Source organism: Rhincodon typus, chromosome 5 (genome assembly GCF_021869965.1).
Source record: "Rhincodon typus isolate 14 chromosome 5, sRhiTyp1.1, whole genome shotgun sequence".
Taxonomy (NCBI): domain Eukaryota; kingdom Metazoa; phylum Chordata; class Chondrichthyes; order Orectolobiformes; family Rhincodontidae; genus Rhincodon; species Rhincodon typus.
Window position 1 is genome coordinate 107,960,881 of NC_063336.1, and position 20,089 is coordinate 107,980,969.

The following is a 20,089-nucleotide window of genomic DNA, read 5'->3' on the forward strand; positions in this document are numbered from 1 at the left end:
CACTGGCTTCTGAAATGGCCCAGAAAGCCTTTTTCTTCAAGGGTGATCAGGAATGGGCAGCAAATGCTGGCCTTGCCAGTGACACGGGTGCAAGTTGTCTTGCCATTTCCCATCTAAGAATAAAAGAAATATAAATACAGCTGTGTCCATGAGTAATTAGGTTTATTGTTAAGTGCTTATTTTGTCAAAGCACTCGAGCTCTGGTGGAATTTACGAAAAAACTGCAGCCCTTGAAAAGGTGGAGGATTATTCAAGTTACAGGAAAAAAAGGTATGGAGAAGGTGTGAGCAACAAGATTCCTTAGTTACCATGATATTTGCTGCAACTTAGCTGTTTAGGTAGGGCTTTCCCAGTTTATGGCACAGTGGGAGGCAAGTGAGGTTTATATACCTGTGCCATGTTTGGATCAAGTTGGGGTGTATTGCCAGATCGTGCATTCTGAAAGATTATTATTTTGCACATTTTGCTCTTAAAGATGTTATCTTAAGCAGATAAAATCTGTTTTCTATTATACTATTTAAATTCCTTTACATGATTAGTACAACTTTCATTTCCATGGGAAACTATCCACTCACCCTGTAGAGACACATGCTAATATTTTCTTCAGTTTCTGATTTTGCTTTATATTCTTAGCACGTGCAGTAATTTGCCTTTAGCTTGCACTCGAACTTTTTGAGAGAGTCCCAAGGTATTGGAAATGTTATACAAGTAACTTATCTTTTCGTAGTGCATTTAATATAGTGGAATGTTCTTCAAAGAAGTATCAGCTAAAATTTGACATTATCTAATTTGGACCAGCAACCAAAGCAAAATGAGTCAAAGGTACATTTTAGGTAGCATTTTACAAATAGAAAGTAACAGAGGCTTAAGGAACAAATTCTAGAGGTAAAAACAGGTGGGAGGTGACAGCCTGGCTGCTGCTAATGTGTTGAATGCAGAGATTTCAGAGGGTTATGGCTGAAGGAGGTTACGTAGTGAGAAAGGAGCAAGGCAATGGAAGCTATGAAAATAACGGTAAGAATTAGCAATATTGAGGTTTTGCTGAATCTGAAATCTCTGTAGGTTAGCAGGTATGATAAACAGGAATAAGTGTGAGTTAGGATAAAGACAAGAAATGTTGGATAAGGTCAGTTTTTATGGAAAGTTGAAAATGAGAGACTGATCAGGAAAGCAATGGAAAGGTCATGTCAAAAATAACTGGTAAATGGGGAAACAATTGCTGCAGGATGTCCATTTGCTGGTCCACACAGCAAGTTTTAAGGAATTTTTTTAAAGGAGAATAAGATAATGAGATGAATGGGTTCGGGAGTGCAGCCAAAGTAGTTGAAGGTTCTGCTACCTGTGTTGAGGAAAAGCCAAAATTAGACAGCAATGAGCAGAAACTCCAACAGCCTTAATGTTACCTAAAGTAATGTAGTGTCTTTTCAAAATAAAAATGTTTCAGATTTCCAAAGTCGGAAGTTAAAACAAAATGCTGAAAAATATCAACAGGCCGCTTGTGCAGAAAGCAACACAGTTAAAGTTTCAGGTCAACAATGTTTTGTCAGAGCTGTTGATCTCCTTTCAGGACTCTTGAATTAAATGATAATTTTAGATAAATCATGATTGTGAAATTTCCTGATGTTTTGGTCATTATTTTGGCTTGTTAACTCTGCACAGGAAAACTGTGAACTAAGAGTGGTTTCAGATAATACCTGATCATCATTTATGAGAGAAACAAAAGTTTGATAATCATTCCTTATGCTATGTAGCTCATCATTACTAATTCCGTAATGTTCATTCTTTTCCAGGTACAGCACAAGTGACTCAAACTAAAAACTTACCAAATGCTCCAAAGGCACTCATTATTGAACCATCAAGGGAACTGGCTGAACAAACCCTGAATAATGTTAAGCAGTTCAAGAAAAATGTTTCTAATCCCAAACTAAGGTAGCTTGTCTTAAAAGGTCTTGCTCCTCTTTTCCCCTTCATCCCAGCCACCCAATAAATAATTATACTGTTGAACTAACAGTTCTTTATCTGCCAAAGATTGTTTTGACTTCTCAGACTAACATAAATAATGCCTTTATTGGGATTGTCTGGTTTGTGATGTCATTTCACTTACTTGAACGTTCTGAAATCACGAATCATTTTTGTTTTTTCTTTTAATTTTCAGTTGTAATCTGTTGTTTAATGCATCCTTTCTAGAGAGTTTCATTTAACTCTGGGAATACGTTCCTTTATTTCCAGTTATTTTGTTTGTGCAGGGATGAGAAGTTTCTGCCATTTGGTAGAATTGACCATTTCGTCAAAGAATTTGTCGAGTTTTTGTTTCAGTCTTGCATATTTCCAGAGTCAGTGCATAAAATTGTCGAGCAATCATTGCTCCACCTGGCAGTGTGGCATAGAAACATGTTCAGTACAAAGCACGTTTGTGTGTTTGAAATAATTCTGTGCAAGTATTGTTTGTAAGGAATCGTGTTCAACAGAAGGTTTTGGTCCAATTGGCTGTGTGCCCAAAATGCTTTGGAACAGTTAAGCTGTCGCTTATGTTTTATGTATGAATTGTCAGTGGAAGGTAACAAGAACATTTTTCCTTCCCTTTTTAGTTTCTTCTGTAATGAGTTACCACCCTGAGGACAGCTCCATAGATGTTGTCAGCCCTCCAATGTCACATTCATCATTGCGTGCCCAAAGAAAATGTTACACCACACATTGAGAAAACTTATCCCCACATAATGTCATTTCATTTTGCAGTAGTATTCACCAGATAGTCGTCATTGAGATTAAATCTCAATTTTGTCTTTCTGTTCCTCCGACTGGAACGTTTTTATTTTGTTGAATAGAACTCATTCAGAAAGGACAGGGCACTGTTGTCTCTGATTTGATCTTCGCAGACATATATGTTCAAACTCAATAGTACAAATGCTGATTTTAAAGATAAATATTTCAGTTAATTTACAACAGTCCTTTGGGAAAATACAAACCCAACTACTGAGCTGTGTTGTACTCTTTGTTCATGCATAGACAGTCTTATTTTGGAACTCTGTTTTGTTCTGTTTCAGGGAGCTTCTGATTATTGGAGGTGTTTCTGCAAAAGATCAACTAGCTGTCCTGGAACAAGGTGTAAGTTTTCCCTTTTATTAACAAGAAAATGTGTCGATGTGCACATATATATGTGTGATTTCATTGAAAACGTCAGCTAAATAAAGTGATCTGGAATAAATTTATGGTGTATAAGTTAAAAGATCCAGCAGTAGTTGCAGTGATGTTCTGTACACAGCAGTGCCACACAATCTATCGATGACCAAGGTCTTGAAAGTTACTGTATGAATACAAATCATTTCCCTCCCAAGCACTGATGAAACCCCAAGTTCGGTCAGTCCTCAAGTTGTAATTTCTTTGAAATAACTTTTATATCCCAATATTATATACTAATAGTGGTTAAATGTTGTTTTTTGATGGTGGAAGAGTAATACTATTGTTAATGTATTTTTAAATTGCTGCCAACAGTTTCCACAGCAAGCAATTCATGTAAAATGTAGCCATGACAAACGTATTTTTGCTTTTGTGTATTTGCACAATTTTCTTTAAGGGGCTAATTAAAACCAACCACTGCCAAGCATCTTAAAACTACTTACGAATACCTATTTTGAGCAACTATTTTTAACCTGCTCTGACCTCAATAAAGATGTATCATCAACCCCACCAATAATAAAGGCATCTTGTTGACAACCATTTCTTCCTGAAGCTGTGCATTCTCAGTTTATTGTCTAGTTCTGCAATTCCCTTCCCTCAACCTTTTTTCTTTTACAGTTTCCTTGCCATGCATTTTTATGAATATTTTGCATAAAGAATCCTTTGCTGTCACTACTTCCCCCTCCCAATTTCACACCACCATCGTCCGTACTCTCTCGCGCACTCTCGTCCTTTCTGTTTTGTGCACTCTTGTTCAACTTTACCACTGTACTGCCATTCTCTACCTGTATGTATCAGCATACCTTTTACCTTGCTGATTTCTGTCTGTACCTGTGTGATAACGTGGTCACTCCCTACTCTCTCATGTAAGAAATACTCTGTGTGTCTGTTCCTTCTGCTAAAGTTGATAACCTCTCACTTCTCCATATATTTAAATTGCTAAGGTCTTATCTACTAATTTGTGCAAATCCTTTCGAAGTCTCTTTGCATCATCCTCACATTCCTACCTTCCCAGCTAATTTTATCTCAGCCAAAAACTTGGAAATATTTCATTTGGCCTCCACATCCAATTCCGTTATGTTGAATGTGAACAGCTAGGGCCCAAGCAGTGATCCTTGTGATAGCTGTCTAGATTCTGTCTGCCCATTCACCCATTTATTCCTATTCTCTGTTTTCTTTCTGACGACCAGTTCTCAATGAATGTTAGTATGCACTCTAATTTTGCATGTTAACCTCCTTTTGGACCATATCAAGCTTTCCTGATATATAATTTTCCTTACAATTGTATTAACCCCCACCTTTAAAAGAGGTACAATTAATTTATCAACTTTATCGCTTCACACTGGAAACAGTTTATTAAGAACAAAATTCAGCTTTGATTTGATAACTTTTTTTCTCTGTTAACATTAGATTTAAAACTTGTGAGCTTTAACAGAATGTAACAGTGAATCTATTACACACCATTAACATGGTTTATTTGGGTCTCCTTATTTTATACTACTACGTTATTAATGCTTTATTTTTCTCAAGTTGTCTTTCTACAAAGCTACATTTTCAGCAATTATTCAAGCTTCTAATTCTGTGCCTCATTTTAATTTTTGGTTGTTGACCAGTTCAAATATTGAAGGTGCATCTTAAGCTGTAAAGGCTTGTGATTGAACCACCCTATTCTTATAAATTTTATTATTGGTCTGTAATTTTACTGAAGTCTTGACAACACAAAGTTGCAAATAATGAATTTTCTGGCCTATTCTCCAGGTGGATATTGTTGTCGGAACTCCTGGAAGAATAGATGACCTTGTCTCAACAGGAAAGCTGAATCTATCCCAAGTTAGGTTCTTGGTGTTGGATGAAGCTGTGAGTATTTATTCATCAAAACTAAAATACTGTCACTGTAATGGTCAATCCTGCAAATTGAATAGCATCTGTGTTCATCTACAACAGCATTTTTTCATAACTTCACATATCACCTGTAATCTGTTTCAATAACGCGCCTTTAGTTACTTTTGATTCTATCACCTAATCTACAAGGTAGTGTTTCAAGCATCTATTTAAAATGAATATGACGAACTTGCAAGACTAAGTTCTGAGGCCCCACAATGTTCAAGTTACATCTGAGATACATTAATCTGAGAGTTGCAATTAACCAGTCAATACTGCTACCAAGGGCTCAATAGGAGCCAGTATGGATTTGCATTAACTGCCTGAATGAGATACATTTTATAATGTTACATCAACATTTTAAAATGTAAGGGGTGTACTGTGAATTTGTAACATTTTTAATAGGAGGCTCCCCCCAACATAATTTTCCAAACTCTTTTTTTGCAGTATTTCTTCACATGAAACATTTTGTTTAAATCTGATTAATCATATTAAAAAGTAAAATATGACTTTCACATGATTTGCCAAGCCATTTAAGTGTTGCATTTTGAATTGATTTATCTGATCAAAATTATTGTACCTTTTTTTAAAAATCTCTTAACATTTTTCAAATTTTAAAATGCCCAACAAAAAAAAGGGGAGTTTCCAGTGCCGTTTTACTGCTGTAGCCTTTTGTAAATTGAGTGTCCCTTTTCTGCCTCCTGTGCTGCTTGGTTTCGTGCCAACCCACCTCCCTCAAGGTAGCCATAAATCTTGTCACCATGATTGCAGCAGGTTCACCTGGATATTTATCCTATATTGATTGTAAGCGGTCTACTGCATTGCTGATCATAAAATTCGGGCATACATTTTGTTCATACTTCATAAAAGGCATTTCTGAAGAGTTTTTTTTTAAGTGTGTAGACTAATACTATTAGCATAGGAAAGATTTTCAATGTTTTATCATCTTAAACCTAACATTGAAAAAAAAGGTCAAAGTTTTAGATTTTGTCAAAGATCTTTAATTATACAAAGTCTTGTTTTGTTAACCTTAGCCTTAGTTGTGTTGACATTTTTTTTGTGTCCAAAGAAGATACTTTTTAAAAAAAGCAAAGTTTAACATATTTTATGTTCACAGAAGTTCTCTGTTGGTAATAAGTAAATCTAAACCTTGTGGTAAATATTTACAAAGGTAGAGAAAGATTCAAGGAAAGGGATAAGCCAACCATGGTTAACCAGTCAAGTTAAGGATAGCATCGAATTGAAAGAAAATAAGCATAAAATGTGCAAATATTAGCTGTAAGCCAGAGGATTGAGCAAGTTTTAAAAATTGGTGCAATAATAATGGGGAAAAAGGAAATGGCAGAAAAGTTGAATAAATATCTTGTCTCAGTAGAAGACACTAATAGCACTAATAGAATAATCAAAGGGCAAAAGGAGGAGCGAAAATAAATACAGTAACTATCACTAGAGGAAACTAATGGGGCTAAAGACCAAACCATGCCCTGGACCTGGTGGAATGCATCTAGGATATTAAAGGAAGTAGCTGCAGAGGTAGCGGATGCATTGGTAATAATTTTTGAGGAATCCTTGGGTTCTGGTAAAGTTCCAGAGGTTTGGAAACCTGCCAGTGTAACATCCTCATTTAAAAAGGGAAGGACCCAAAAAAAATGTAACTATATACCAGTTAGCTTAACGTCTGTTATCAGGAAAATGTTAATGCCTGTTGTAAAGGATATGCTAGTAGAGCGTTTAGCAAGTTGTTCTGTGAGGATGATGGAATTCTTTACTGCAGAGGACTGTTGTGGCTGAACCATTAAGTATATTCAAGGTTTAGACAGACTTTTAATCATTAATGGAATAAAAGGTTATGGGAAGAAGGCAGGAAAGTGAAATTGAGGATTATCAGATCAACTATGATCTGTTTGACTGACAGCGAATAGCCTACTTCTACATATTATGGGCTTAAATGTAGCATTAAAAGACATTACATATTTTAAAGTTGTAAAAATATTAGCCTACACCATTCATGTTGCAATTTCTTGCTGACTAAATATGGAACTTGTGTAATTGCATCTCGCAGGATGGACTGCTTACTCAAGGCTACTCAGACTTCATTTCAAGAATACATTCTCAGATCCCTCAAGTGACATCTGATGGCAAAAGGTTGCAGGTATGAACTTTGTTTAGCAAGATAATGACATTATAACCTCTGTCTTCTTGTAACAGAGCTAGGTGCCTTGTTTGAAGATCTCATCAGGATTCTTCTGATACTTCATGTAATTTTGGCCATGCTGTGTAACTAGCACAATCGGGGAAATACTGCTTTTCTTTTGTTTGTTTCATTGACTTCAGTATTCTGAACTTTGCTTCAAAAAAAGACTGAATATTTTCATCAGCTGCCAATTGTACGTTTAATAAATTATCTACAAATTTTATCAGACCTCTTTGATACAAAAAACAATGTGATAAGAAAGGCTTCAAGAGTCAAACCAAACACACTTTCTGAATGGTCCTATAGATAGAAAACACCTCTAGAAATGACTGTCAAAAAGATATTCGAATTCTGTCATTGGGCTGTACTCTGTACAAATCTCGGATTTCCTGATATATGGCATAATTTGCCTTTGCAGGAAATTCAATCTGACATAATTAATCAAATTAAAGAAAGTTGGTATTCTTCAAATTCTAAAGAAGCCACTAGAAAGCTATGTTTGGAAACATGACTGATAAAGGACATTTAGATGTGTTTTGAAATTGTTTTGAAAGAGTTGTCTTCCTGCAGTTGGGAACTAGAGGAGCTATTCAATTTTGTCAACCAAACATTTTGTCAAAAAATTGCAAAGCACCCTTATATTTTGTTACATCATAAATACAATGAATAGATCTTGGGGATCATCCTCTGCAATAAGTCCAAAAGTATGAGGCATGATTGTGCAAATTAATGACAAATGTTCATTTCTCCTAAATTGAAATGCTGACTTCACCTGTCATGTCTTTTAATGTATGGTAACACCCATTCTAGGTAGTAAAATAGCCTAAAATGATTTTGCTTTCTATGCTTTGTTTAGGTCATTGTTTGCTCTGCCACACTGCATTCATTTGATGTTAAGAAGCTATCAGAGAAGATCATGCATTTCCCCACCTGGGTAGATCTTAAGGGAGAAGATTCTGTTCCTGAGACCGTACATCATGTTGTTCTAAGAGTTAATCCAAAAACTGATCGTTACTGGGAGAAAATTGCAAGGCATATCCGGGTAAAGAGGGTTGGACTGCTTTCATTAGCAATTTAGCAATTATTATCAATCTTGGGCCCAGTGCCTAAACAAAAGGAACATGCTAATCCTATGTTAATGTTTGTGGAACCTTTTTACCACAGTACTGCGTATTCTGTTCTCCCTCTTGCACCCTCACTCCAACAAAAAACTACAAATATTCCTTTGAAAATTTATGCTGAGTGAAGCTTTGGAACTACTGCCAAGTAACCTCCATGTGCTTTAATTTTCTTTGTTCTTCTATAAGAAATATAACTCTTGATATGCATTAAATCAATTGGTAGTCAGAGTATTTAACTGTGTATTACTTCCTCAGACAGATGAAGTCCATGCAAAAGATAATACAAGACCTGGTGCCAGTACTCCAGGTCAGTGCCTTTGCATTATATGCCATACTGTCCAGCTTTCCTTCTTAGATTACTAAGTACTAATCTGTACAGCCTTTGAAAATGAAAATTTATGTTATTGGTATTGAATCCTAAAGACTTTTGTCATTGAACACCATGTAGAAAGCACTTCCCAAGTATCTATCGGAATGTATATAAATGGAAATACTAATTAGCTATGCTCATGGCCCAACTGTCTTTTATCCAAATGGAAAGTTTGAAACAGAACTGTTTGTAATGCAGCCCCCTTTTAATTTTGAGGTTAAAATTCCAATAGCTAACTTCTTTTGTGTGTCTTTTCAAATAATATTTATTAATCTGAATGAAGTCTCTTGCCTTCATGTTGCAGCTAAAATTAAAACTTTATTCTACAAATTCAACTGGTACAATAGTAACAAGAAAAATTGTGCTGGGTTTAATTATTGATTATCAGATTTCAATGACTTGAAACAATAACCATTTTTTAATCAATAATGAACTTGCTAACACTGTTTTGAAATTTCTGAATCAGTGGCTTTGATTATACAGACAAGATGTTCTTTTCTTTTTTTTTTAATTCATGTATTTCCATATGTAATTTCTCCAGAGATGTGGTCAGAAGCTATTAAAATACTGAAGGGGGAATATACAGTCCGTGCAATCAAAGAACACAAGATGGACCAAGCAATCATTTTTTGTAGGACAAAGCTTGACTGTGATAACATGGAACAGTACTTTATTCAGATGGGAGGAGGTGAGATAATTCTGATGGCTATTGCTTTGTTTTGGCCATTTGTGTTTTGTTGTAGGGATTCTTACTTTTTTTTTTACTATTTTAGGACCAGATAGAAGGGGGCATCAATTCTCTTGTGTCTGCTTACACGGTGATAGAAAACCAAATGAACGAAAGCAAAACCTGGAAAGATTCAAGGTGCTTTTGCAATACTTGTCTATCTCATTTTAAGTTACCAGATAAGGGAATCTAAAATCAAATCAACGTGCTGAAGAAATTTACTGGTCTGGCAGCATTTTTGGCATGAGAAACAGTTAACACTTAAGAGTTCAATATGATTCTTCAGAACTAAAGCAAGCTCAAAGCGAATTTGGAGTTTTCAAAAAGTATTCAATAACTAACAATACTAGTTCATTAGACAAAATTAGGGCACATAGGATTGGGGATAGTATAATTATACTGTTAGAGGGTTGATTCATAGGAGACGATCTGAAATGAGACATTTTGCATTGGCAGGCTGTAACTGGTGGGTTACTGCTCGGTCTGTGCTTGGGCTGCAGCTATTTATAATCTGTGTTAATGATTGGACTATATTAAACTCTGTCTCATATAAGTTTGTTAACAATACGAAACTTGGGAAATGCCACATTATCTGCTTTGATAAGGAAATCTAACAAAGCAGATTTTCTTTTAAAAAAGATACAAAGAAATGCTAGTATTCAGAATAACCTTAGGTATCCTTCTACATGAATGATAGAAAGTTAACGTGGAGGTACAGCAAACCGTTATGAATGCAAATCCTGTGTTAGCCTTTATTGTGAAGGAATTGGCATATAAAAGTAAATACATTTTTATTATAGCTTTATGCAAGACCCGAGTTCACACATGGGTATAAGAGATCAAAATGGACATAGTACTTCAAGGAAGGGCAGCAAAGATCCACTGGACCGTTCCCTGAGATGAAGTGCATTATTGTATGAGAAGTTGTGTAAGCTAAGCCTGGGTTTCTTTTAGCATAAAAGAAGTGAAGGTGTTCTTCTTGAAATAGTGATGATCCCAGCTGATGTTAATATTGGTAAAGTTAGATCCCAGAGGGAAACCTGACTTGATAGACCATGAATTTTATTTTCTTCTCTATTGATCATGGAAATCAGCCCCTGAATATATATTCATTTGCTAACCTACTTTTAGCAAAAGAACATTAATGTCCCTCCCTGAGGCACTTGAAACAAACTTCTAACTCCGCTTATGTTTTAGGGAACTGATGTTAAATAATCTGTGTTTTCAAGAGCCTTGTAGGATGTTATCTTTCTCTGACTCCTCCACAGCCTTCTGCTTCTGGAGCTTTATTCTTACTGACCTCTAAGCATTACCCGCCCTGAATATTTTGAAACTGCTGACAACAGCACCTCTGCTGTAATGACTCTCTAACCTTCTCTCTTTGGTCACAAAACTCAAGCCATCAAACGTGTAAGCAGTTATTTCCCCATGTGGCTTGCTGGTAATTTAGTTGAAGTCCTATAACTATCTATAAATTCTATTTTGAACTCAATTTTCAAAATGACTTTCTGATCTTATTAAAACAAAAGTTTTTCAGAACTGAAGTGTCATTGGACTCAAAACATTAACTCTGTTTTTCTCTCTGTTGAAACTGCCAGACGTGCTGAGTTTGTCTAGTAGTATCTATTTTTATTTCAGGATGTTTTCCCTGTCTGAGGAATGCAGAAATTGGGGCTCACAGTTTCAGAATAAGGGGTCATCCACTTAGGACCGAAATGAGGAGAAATTTCTTGACTCGGGGTTGTAGATCTTTGTTACGCTGAGACCAGAGAATGGTCAATCATTGGACATGTATGTAAGGCAATTCAAAAGATTTTAAAATGCAAAGGGAATCAAGTTGTGCAGGGAGGACAGGTAAGATGGGATACAAAATCATTTCTGAACTTCCAGAAGAGCAGAATAGGCTTGAAGGGCTGAATGGTCTCATCACACTGCTATTTTATTATGTAATTGTCAATTTCACTTCAAATTGGCAAGCAACTGCTGCACATTACTTTGCTAACTTCATCTCCTGGTGTATGACTATTCGCATTATGTATGTGCGGGACTTACAGTAAATCAGCAAATTAATTCAAACATAAATTTATTAAATGTATTATTGTGACACCATTGTTTCATTTAATTTTAAAATCTAACATTTTTGAGAAATCTTCAAAGTGTATTCACTTATATAATGCTTAAAGATCAAATATTAAATATAAACATATCCGCAAATTCAAAGAATAAAAATGCCAACATAAAAGCTGTGAACAGAAGGAACAACACCATCATCTTTGTTTAAGGAAAGCATTATGACTGATTTCTTCAACAGCAAAATAACATGACTGCTGGAGATACTCGGCAGGTTTGTCATAACGTGTTGAGTGAGAAACAGAATTAATGATTTAGGCTATGTTCTTTCTATTGATAAAAGGCCATTAAGCTGAAATGTTAATTCTTTTTCTCTCCTCATCAATGCTGTCACGCCTGCTGAGTATTTACAGCATTTTATTTTTTAATGAAAGCTGGTTTCTATGATTTTGTGTTCCGAATAATCTCTCCTATTTATTTGTATTGCAACCGACCACTCTTAAAAATGTAAACTTGTAGAGAGATGTCTCATTTTAGAGGCATTTGAAACTGGAGTTCATAGCTTTTTATTTTTAAATGTTCTTCTGAACAAAGTTGACAAAGCTTGTATTATTTAGTGTTAAGCATTAAACAACTACTCTAAAATTGAGGTCTGAAGATTAGTTCTTTGAGTATAATTGATTGGGTTTTTATACAGAATTTCGCCAGTGTTCTGTTTGTTATTGAACCACAACTTCAGCTAAATTTGAAACATTTAAAGGTGCTATATTATCTGGCATTTAATATCTTGACCTGAAGTTACATATGTATTTCTACAAAAATGACAAACGCCAAATGCTGTTAGTGACTGAAGTTGAATCTAATAATTGCACTGTCATAGACAGGAATGGACTTTTTATTATTTAGTTGCTTGTAACTTAATTCTATTTATTTGCTGTAAAGGGTAGTAAATTTTATGACCATTGTTTCTTGCTAAACTGGCCTTTTAAATTAAATATTTTCATTACTAACTGATACCAGAATGTACAGTCATGTAAATTTTCATGAGATTAGCTGGTGATAAATCAGCTCACCCAATAATTGTCATTATCCAGTTGAATTGATTACAAGTCTTTGTCTTCTGCCACCTCCAATTTGGTGAGTGGGGTGGCGTCTATAGATGGAAATCAAAAAGTGGTACCAAGTGAAATTAACTTGCTACAGGATGTGTAATAAAGGACAAAAATTTTGACATGATTAAACTTTGGCAGTCAAAAAACAAAGATTTGATGCATTTTTTTCTTGTTTTGGGAAGAGAGCAGATGTAAAACTCCTGATCTGCACTGATGTTGCTGCCAGAGGAATTGACATTCATGGGGTTCCTTTTGGTAAGTGAGGTATTTATTGGTGTGTTGCTGTTTATTCATTTAATACAGTATTAATTTATCTTTGCTTTTAAAATTAGTGATTAATGTGACTCTCCCTGATGAAAAACAAAACTATGTTCATCGGATTGGCAGAGTGGGCAGAGCTGACAGGTAGGATACAAAGTTTGCATTCATTTCCTATATATACTTTTTAACATGCTTCTTTTTTATTGCATGTCTGCAAAAGAATAAAATGGCAACTTTTTTTTTCAGGATGGGTCTAGCCATTTCCTTGGTTGCAACTGAGAAAGAGAAGGTAATCCTATTCTACTATAATAAAAAAAATTGCTTTGTTTATTATTTTTAAACTGTTCATCCCCTAACAACCAAAACCTGTGATGGCTTTAAACTAAATTGCTCCTCCTTTAGCTGGAGCTGTTCGTAATTGTTGCCAGTTAGAAGTGTTTTTTTAACCTGCTGATCTGATGAGTAATTTGTTACACTGTCACTTATTTGAAGTCTAAGTCAGATGATTTTGTATCCGTATTGAACAGAATTTTGAAAAGTTTCAGGATCATTGATATTGATTTGTTGCTGTCTGATCACTAAATTGATGATTTCAGTATTTGACTGGTCGTTTAAAACGATTTTGAGTCATGGGATAGGATAGAATAGACTCATACAGCACGGAAACAGGCCCTTTGGTCCAACTGGTCCATGCATAATCCCAAACTAAATAAGCTCCACTTGCCTGCTCCTGGCCCATATCCCTCCAAACTTTTCCTATTCATCTACTTATCCAAATGTCTTTTAAACATTAATTGTACCCACATCCACTACTTCCTCAGGAAGTTAATTCCACACACAAACCACCCTCTGTGTTTAAAAAAAAATTTAAAAATTGCCCCTTGTGTCTTTTTTAAATCTCTCCTCTCACCTTAAAATTGTATCCCCTAGTCTTGAAATCCCCCATCCTAGGGAAAAGACAACTATCATTTACTCTGTCTATATCCCTCATTATTTTAAACTTCTATAAGGTCACCTCTCCACGTCCTATGCTCCAGTGAAAAAAGTCCAAGCGTATTCAGCCTTTCTTTATAACTCAAACCATCCATACCTGGCAACACCCTGGTAAATGTCTTCTGAACCATCTCCAGCTTAATAATAACCCTTCTTTTAACTGGATGACCAGAACTCGACACACTATTCCAAAAGAGGCCTCACCAATGTCCTGTATAACCTCAACATAACATCATAACTCCATGTACTCCAAGGATTGAGCAATGAACGCAAGCATGCCAAATGCCTTTTTAACCACCCTGTCTACATGTGATGCAACCTTCAAAGAATTATGTTTCCTAGGTGAACTCCTAGGTCCTTTTTTTTTTTGTTCTACAACACGACCCACAGCTCGACCATTAATTATATAAGCCCTACCCTTGTTTTGTTGTACCAAAATACAAATCCAGATTGAACTTGATCTGCCATTTTCAGCCCATTGACCCATTTGATCAAGATCTCTTTTAATCCGCAAACTTACTAACTATGCCTTCTGTATTTTCGTCAAATCATTTATATAAATGACAAACAAAAGAGGACCCAGGGAGTTACACAGCATAGAAGCAGACCCTTCAGATCAACTCATCCATGCTGATCAGTTAACCTAAATAAATCTAGCCCTATTTGCCAGCATTTGGCCCATATCCCTCTAAACCCTTCCTATTCATATACCCATCCAGATGCCTTTTAAATGTTGTAATTGTACCTGCCTTTACCACCGCCTTTAACAGCTCACTCCATGCATGCACCAGCCTCTGTGTGAAATCATTGCCCCTCGGGCCCTATTAAATCTTTCTGCTCTGACCTTAAACCTATATCGTTTAGTTTTGGACTCTGCTACTCTAGGAAAAAATTCTTGGCTATTCAGAGATTGCTGCAATTAGAAAGGATCTAATTAGAAAATCTTATTTTAAACATTTCTAGGTTTGGTACCATGTATGTCCAAATCGTGGAAGAGGTTGCTATAACACCAGACTTAAGGATCAGGGTGGGTGTACTATATGGTACAATGAAGTGCAGGTATGTTAACCTCTTACACTGAAACAAAAATGACATTAATTTGAGATTTACAAAATGTAAACCCTTTCACCTACTGTAGTAGCCAGTTCACCAATATTGTTCAGTCGCTGAGTTTCAGCCTGACTTTAGAATTCCTCTTGAATGTGGCTGAAATTTGAACTAATGGTCAATCCTGTATTAGTAAGGAATTCATGCTTGTTTTGATTAACATGGTTAGTAAATATACACATGATGTAGGGTAACACATTAGCATGGATAAAGGATTGGCTTGCAACAGAGTAGAGATCAATGAGACCATTTCAAGTTGGCTCGTAACTAGAGGCCTGCCACAGGGATCAGTGTCAGGCTCTTCAACATTTACAATCTACATAAATGACATGGGTGCAGAGAAAAAAATGTACAGTAGGAAAATTTGTCAATGGTGCCAGTATAAGTAGGAAAGTTGGTTGTCATGAGGAGATAAAGAGGTAAAGGGATATTGATAGATTGGATAAGTTTGTCATTGAATTTATTCAAAGCAGAGTTAAATAGATTTTTGACAGGTAATCGGGGTTAGGGGGGATTAACAGGAAAGTAGGGTTGAGACCACAATCAGATCAGCTAAGGTTGCATTGAATGTCAGGAGCCTTCTCAAAGAGCTGAATGGCTTAATCTGCTAATACGTCCCATAATGTCTTGCAGGCAATCCAGAATTGTAAACTTGGGCTTCAGCTTGCTCCCCCATCCCCCAAGCCTGCTTTTCTTTTTTGACTCGCGTTAGGAATGTTATATTTGCGTACCTATAATCTCAGTTTAGGTGACCTGTATGTTGTGAATTAGCTGATTACAAGCAACCTCTCTTAGAGATCAAAATGATGGTATTTGATTTCTTGAAGTGAAGCAAATAAATAAAGTTGGTAATCGATAGAACTTGGAAAATGTGTTATAACTAGAACACTGCCTTGTATCTTGAGCAGGCTGTTACATGCCGCTGCTGGTTGTATTCTGGGCAGTTGGAGCATGCAATATAAGGTGATTAGCTCATCACCTTCCCACCCACCCAGCTCACCTCCATCAAAGAAGGTTGGCCGGCACACAAGTCAGCAGCCCATCACTGTATGTAAATAAATAATTGCAGATAAGTTGAGCTTGTCAAAAGCTCAGTAATATGTCCAATATTACACTGTCCACAGAATAAAATGGTTGAAGTGGGCAGGGGTATGCAATCTTTTCCTCTAGTGTTAAAAGCTGGAGGAAGAGGAGGCTGCTATTATTGAAGGGCTTCTCTCTCCGATTTAAGGGCACCCTCCTTGAGAAGATAGCCCAAAGTGCCAAAACTCCCAGCCTGAGCCCAAAGACTCCAGTATGTATCAGTCCTCCTGTGCAGCCTCAACAGCACCCACGATGGAGCTCTGGTACTGCCAGGGCTTCAGTTCCTGAGTGCGAGACTTCCTGAGAGACAGGGGCAGGAATCCCAATAGGAGCTTGTTTAGTTTGTCTGCAAAAATGACCTGCCTGTAGGGCAGATTTCTAACTGGCCTTACTCTGGCCTCCTTCACCACTTTTTGTCCTTTTTTTTTTTGTTGCATTAGAATATATTTCCCAGAAAATTCTCATGATTAATCCAAGAATCCAGATGACGATAGGAACATTTCAGTTTATTGTGTTCGTTGTATCATTGTGTTATGGGCATCTTTACAGCCATTTGCGTTTAATTGAAATGGGTGAATACATGTTGCGGTTGATTTTTTTTGTTTTTGTTTGAAGTCGGTAATTATTTTCTGACAATTTTATTAACTGATTGTAACTGCTTGGTTAATAAAATGACTTGGCTTTTTGCTTTGTATTTTTATCAACATTACATTCTGACAAAGCTGTTCAATTTAATGTAAGATTGTTTATGGTAAATTGCATGATGTGCCGTTTATAAAGATTGCATTTGTTACTATGTACCCTCTACAAACGTCTGTCCCAAGAGATTATGATTTGGGCAATCTGATCACAACTAAGCCATTGCTGACCTTGCTGATGTTAATGTGGTAAAGTTGTGAAAAACGTTTTCAACTTTTTTTATAGTTGAAGATGAATAGTAGCATCATTAACCACACTCTGTTTAAGATTAGCTGCCTGGACACTGCTCAAGAATTAGACTTCAATATATTGAGGACAAATACATTGCAGTGCTTCTGGGGGAGACTCTTGCATCTAATGATCCATACATCGTGTGATTTTGGAAATAATAGCACCAGTACCTTTTGATCCAAATAGGAATTCATCCAGTTTATTTGTCTTTATCAACCTATCTGCCACTCCCCAGCACGACCTTCTAGCACATTCTGCAAAACAAAAAGAAGTAATTTGTTATTCTAGACTAGTTCCTCCATGATTTCAGATTCTAAACAGTATTCATGCCCAGATTGTCTGTCTACTTTTTAGAAAATAACCAATTGCGAACTAAGATCTTTTCTGGATAATAATTCTGGATAGTGTGTCTACTAGAATGATTAATGTTTATTTATAATTATAAATGTTTGGACACATCTGTGAGTTATCTCAGACAAAAAAAAAGAAAATATCTGAATTCTTTCAAGCTGTTGTCTGAGATTGAAGAGCACTTGAATGTCATCATCACTCAAGTTGAGCCTGACCTGAAGATACCAGTGGATGAGTTTGATGGCAAAGTAGTCTATGGAAAGAAAAGAGCAGCGGGAGGTGAGTATTTTACAGGGGAAGAACTTTGATACATTGCATTCATCACTTAAAACAAAATTAATGTTATCTCTGTTTTGCTATGGTTCATAAAATGACAAAAGAAGATATTTCTCTATCTTTCCTGTGCTGACACCTTGGGGTCAGCGACAGCACAGAATGAGGCTATTTAGCCCATTGAATCTGTGCCAGCTTCCTGTAGAGCTCTTACACAGTGTTTTCAAACGTCAAAAGGGAGATTTTGTTTGATACAATTCCCCTTCTCCTTTTGGCTACTTTTCTACTATTTTTATATGTTTCAAAAAAGACTTCAAGGTTATTTTCAAGGTAGTTACTAATCTGTTCTTCTGTTCTCTTTGCCCTTCCAATTTAGATCTCTTCTATTTTCTGTGTTTAATTTTTGGTTTTTGCTGGTATACTTTTACAATTTTTAATGGTCATAAACCTCCTTTCTCTGTTTCATTTAATCACTATCTTTAGTCATGTAGAAAGTTCTAGCCTTGTGTGTCATTTTCTGCTTTTGTGGGAACATGTTTGCAGTGTGCCCAAGACCATGTAGAATTACTGTTTTGCCAGTTTTCGATTCCTTTATTTCCTTTAGAAATGTAGTCCTTCAGTTAACTATTATTACATTTTTTTCCTTGCCTTTGCCTTTTCCAAAATAATTTTGAACTTGAAGGTATTATGACTGCTTACCCAAATGCTACATTGTGTGAATAAAATTTGCGGTTCGTGTGGACTATTCTATACTAATGGTATGATCTGTTATATTGGGCATAGTGTCATGTATTCCACTACTGTAACCACTGCCTTTTATATGGTTAATACTTCAAAACTCTTGCATCTCTAATAGGATGTGGCTATCTCTAGAAAGGCCAGCATTTGTCGTAAATCCTTTTAATTGCCCTTCAGCTGAATAGTTTGCTAGGCCAATTCAAAAGCGGACCTAGAGTCGCGTGTAGGCATTCAGCGTAAGGATGGCATGTTCCCCAAAGGAAATTAATGAACCAGATGGGTTTTTATGACAATTAGCTGCCATGGTCACTATTACGGAGACTGACTGACTTTCAAATTCCAGATTTCATTTATTGATGTGGGAATTAAAATCCCAGGGCCTCTGGACTTCCAGTCCACTTGTGCTGACCACTGTCGCCATCTCCCTGTCACTATCATTTGAATGAATAACAGCCGAATTTTTAGTAGGTTTAACAGTTAATCCAAAAATATTCATTCTTGAGAAACATTCTTGCTTCTCTCTTCCTCGTCATCAACCCATACCACTCGGAAATTAGATCATTTACACTATCTTTCATGAAAGTGTTTGACGTCACCTGTTCCAAAAGATAAGCATCATTAACAAAGTCGGGTTTATCCACCTGAAATGAAGTGTGCTTTATTTTGCTATTACAAATAATAAAATCCAGCATATTTTAGTAAGTTTCCATTTTGTCCCTTAGAGATATGAGCATGAAGTGAATGCCAGAATTCCTGCCTAATGATGCACTGGATTTTGTCTGAGCATCTCTTTCTAAGTGCATTTATCTGAATTTTGGAAATGATATTAGGTCTTACAAGCACATCTTTAATTATGTAAATCTTCCCTTGTTAAATTACCTGCAAGAGGTTTAATAATAATGCCATGGCAAGATGTTAAATGAATCTACCTTATTTATATAGTGTTCACAAATTCCCAATGATAAGCTTGTTTAAAATAAAGTACTTAATTAGTTGCATCTACCTACACTAGAAGATTTTAAAAGAATTAACATCAGTTTCAGTACCATGCTGTTTTTACTTTGCTTCATTAACCTCAATTTCATGGTACTTTTTGTTCTTTTTGATCTTGAAATTGGTTTGCCAAAGTGATTGTTTCATAAACCCTAAGCTGATTTGTTTTTAAGGTTCATGGGAACACACTTGATACATAGAACATAGAACAGTACAGCACAGTACAGGTCCTTCGGCCCACGATGTTGTGCCAAACTTTTACCCTAATCCTAAGGTCTATCTAACCTCCACCCCTACCTTTGTACTATCATCCATATGCCTATCTAATAGTCGCTTAAATGCCCCAATGAGGCCGACTCCACTACCCTCTCCGGCAATGCATTCCACACCCCGACCACTCTGAGTAAAGAACCTACCTCTGACGTCTCCCCTAAATCTACCTCCACTCACTTTAAAACTATGCCCCCTCGTAATAACTACCTCCATCCTAGGAAAAAGTCTCTGGCTGTCCACTCTATCTATACCTCTGATCATTTTGTACACCTCTATCAAGTCATCTCTCATCCTTCGTCGTTCTAAAGAGAAAAACCCTAGCTCTCTCAACCTTTCCTCGTAAGACCTCCCCTCCATTCCAGGCAACCTCCTGGTAAATCTCCTCTGCACCTTTTCTAACGCTTCCACATCTTTCCTGTAATGAGGCGACCAGAA

At 36.3% G+C, this 20,089-nt stretch overlaps 1 protein-coding gene across 2 annotated transcripts in view; it reads left to right on the top strand.

Annotated features, from left to right (window-relative positions):
- ddx1 (DEAD (Asp-Glu-Ala-Asp) box helicase 1) overlaps positions 1 to 20,089 on the top strand; it is a 132,179-nt gene that overhangs the window by 108,039 nt on the left and 4,051 nt on the right. Inside the window, exons 13-25 of one of the 2 annotated variants that reach the window (XM_020515426.2) lie at positions 1,791 to 1,929; positions 3,045 to 3,105; positions 4,936 to 5,034; positions 7,121 to 7,210; positions 8,109 to 8,294; positions 8,629 to 8,680; positions 9,285 to 9,431; positions 9,517 to 9,608; positions 12,835 to 12,907; positions 12,985 to 13,057; positions 13,160 to 13,202; positions 14,870 to 14,965; positions 17,536 to 17,656. In XM_020515426.2, coding sequence (XP_020371015.2) covers positions 1,791 to 1,929; positions 3,045 to 3,105; positions 4,936 to 5,034; positions 7,121 to 7,210; positions 8,109 to 8,294; positions 8,629 to 8,680; positions 9,285 to 9,431; positions 9,517 to 9,608; positions 12,835 to 12,907; positions 12,985 to 13,057; positions 13,160 to 13,202; positions 14,870 to 14,965; positions 17,536 to 17,656 — 1,272 coding nt within the window. The remainder of the gene's footprint in view (positions 1 to 1,790; positions 1,930 to 3,044; positions 3,106 to 4,935; positions 5,035 to 7,120; positions 7,211 to 8,108; positions 8,295 to 8,628; positions 8,681 to 9,284; positions 9,432 to 9,516; positions 9,609 to 12,834; positions 12,908 to 12,984; positions 13,058 to 13,159; positions 13,203 to 14,869; positions 14,966 to 17,535; positions 17,657 to 20,089) is intronic. The other variant, XM_048596470.1, reaches the window with a different exon arrangement.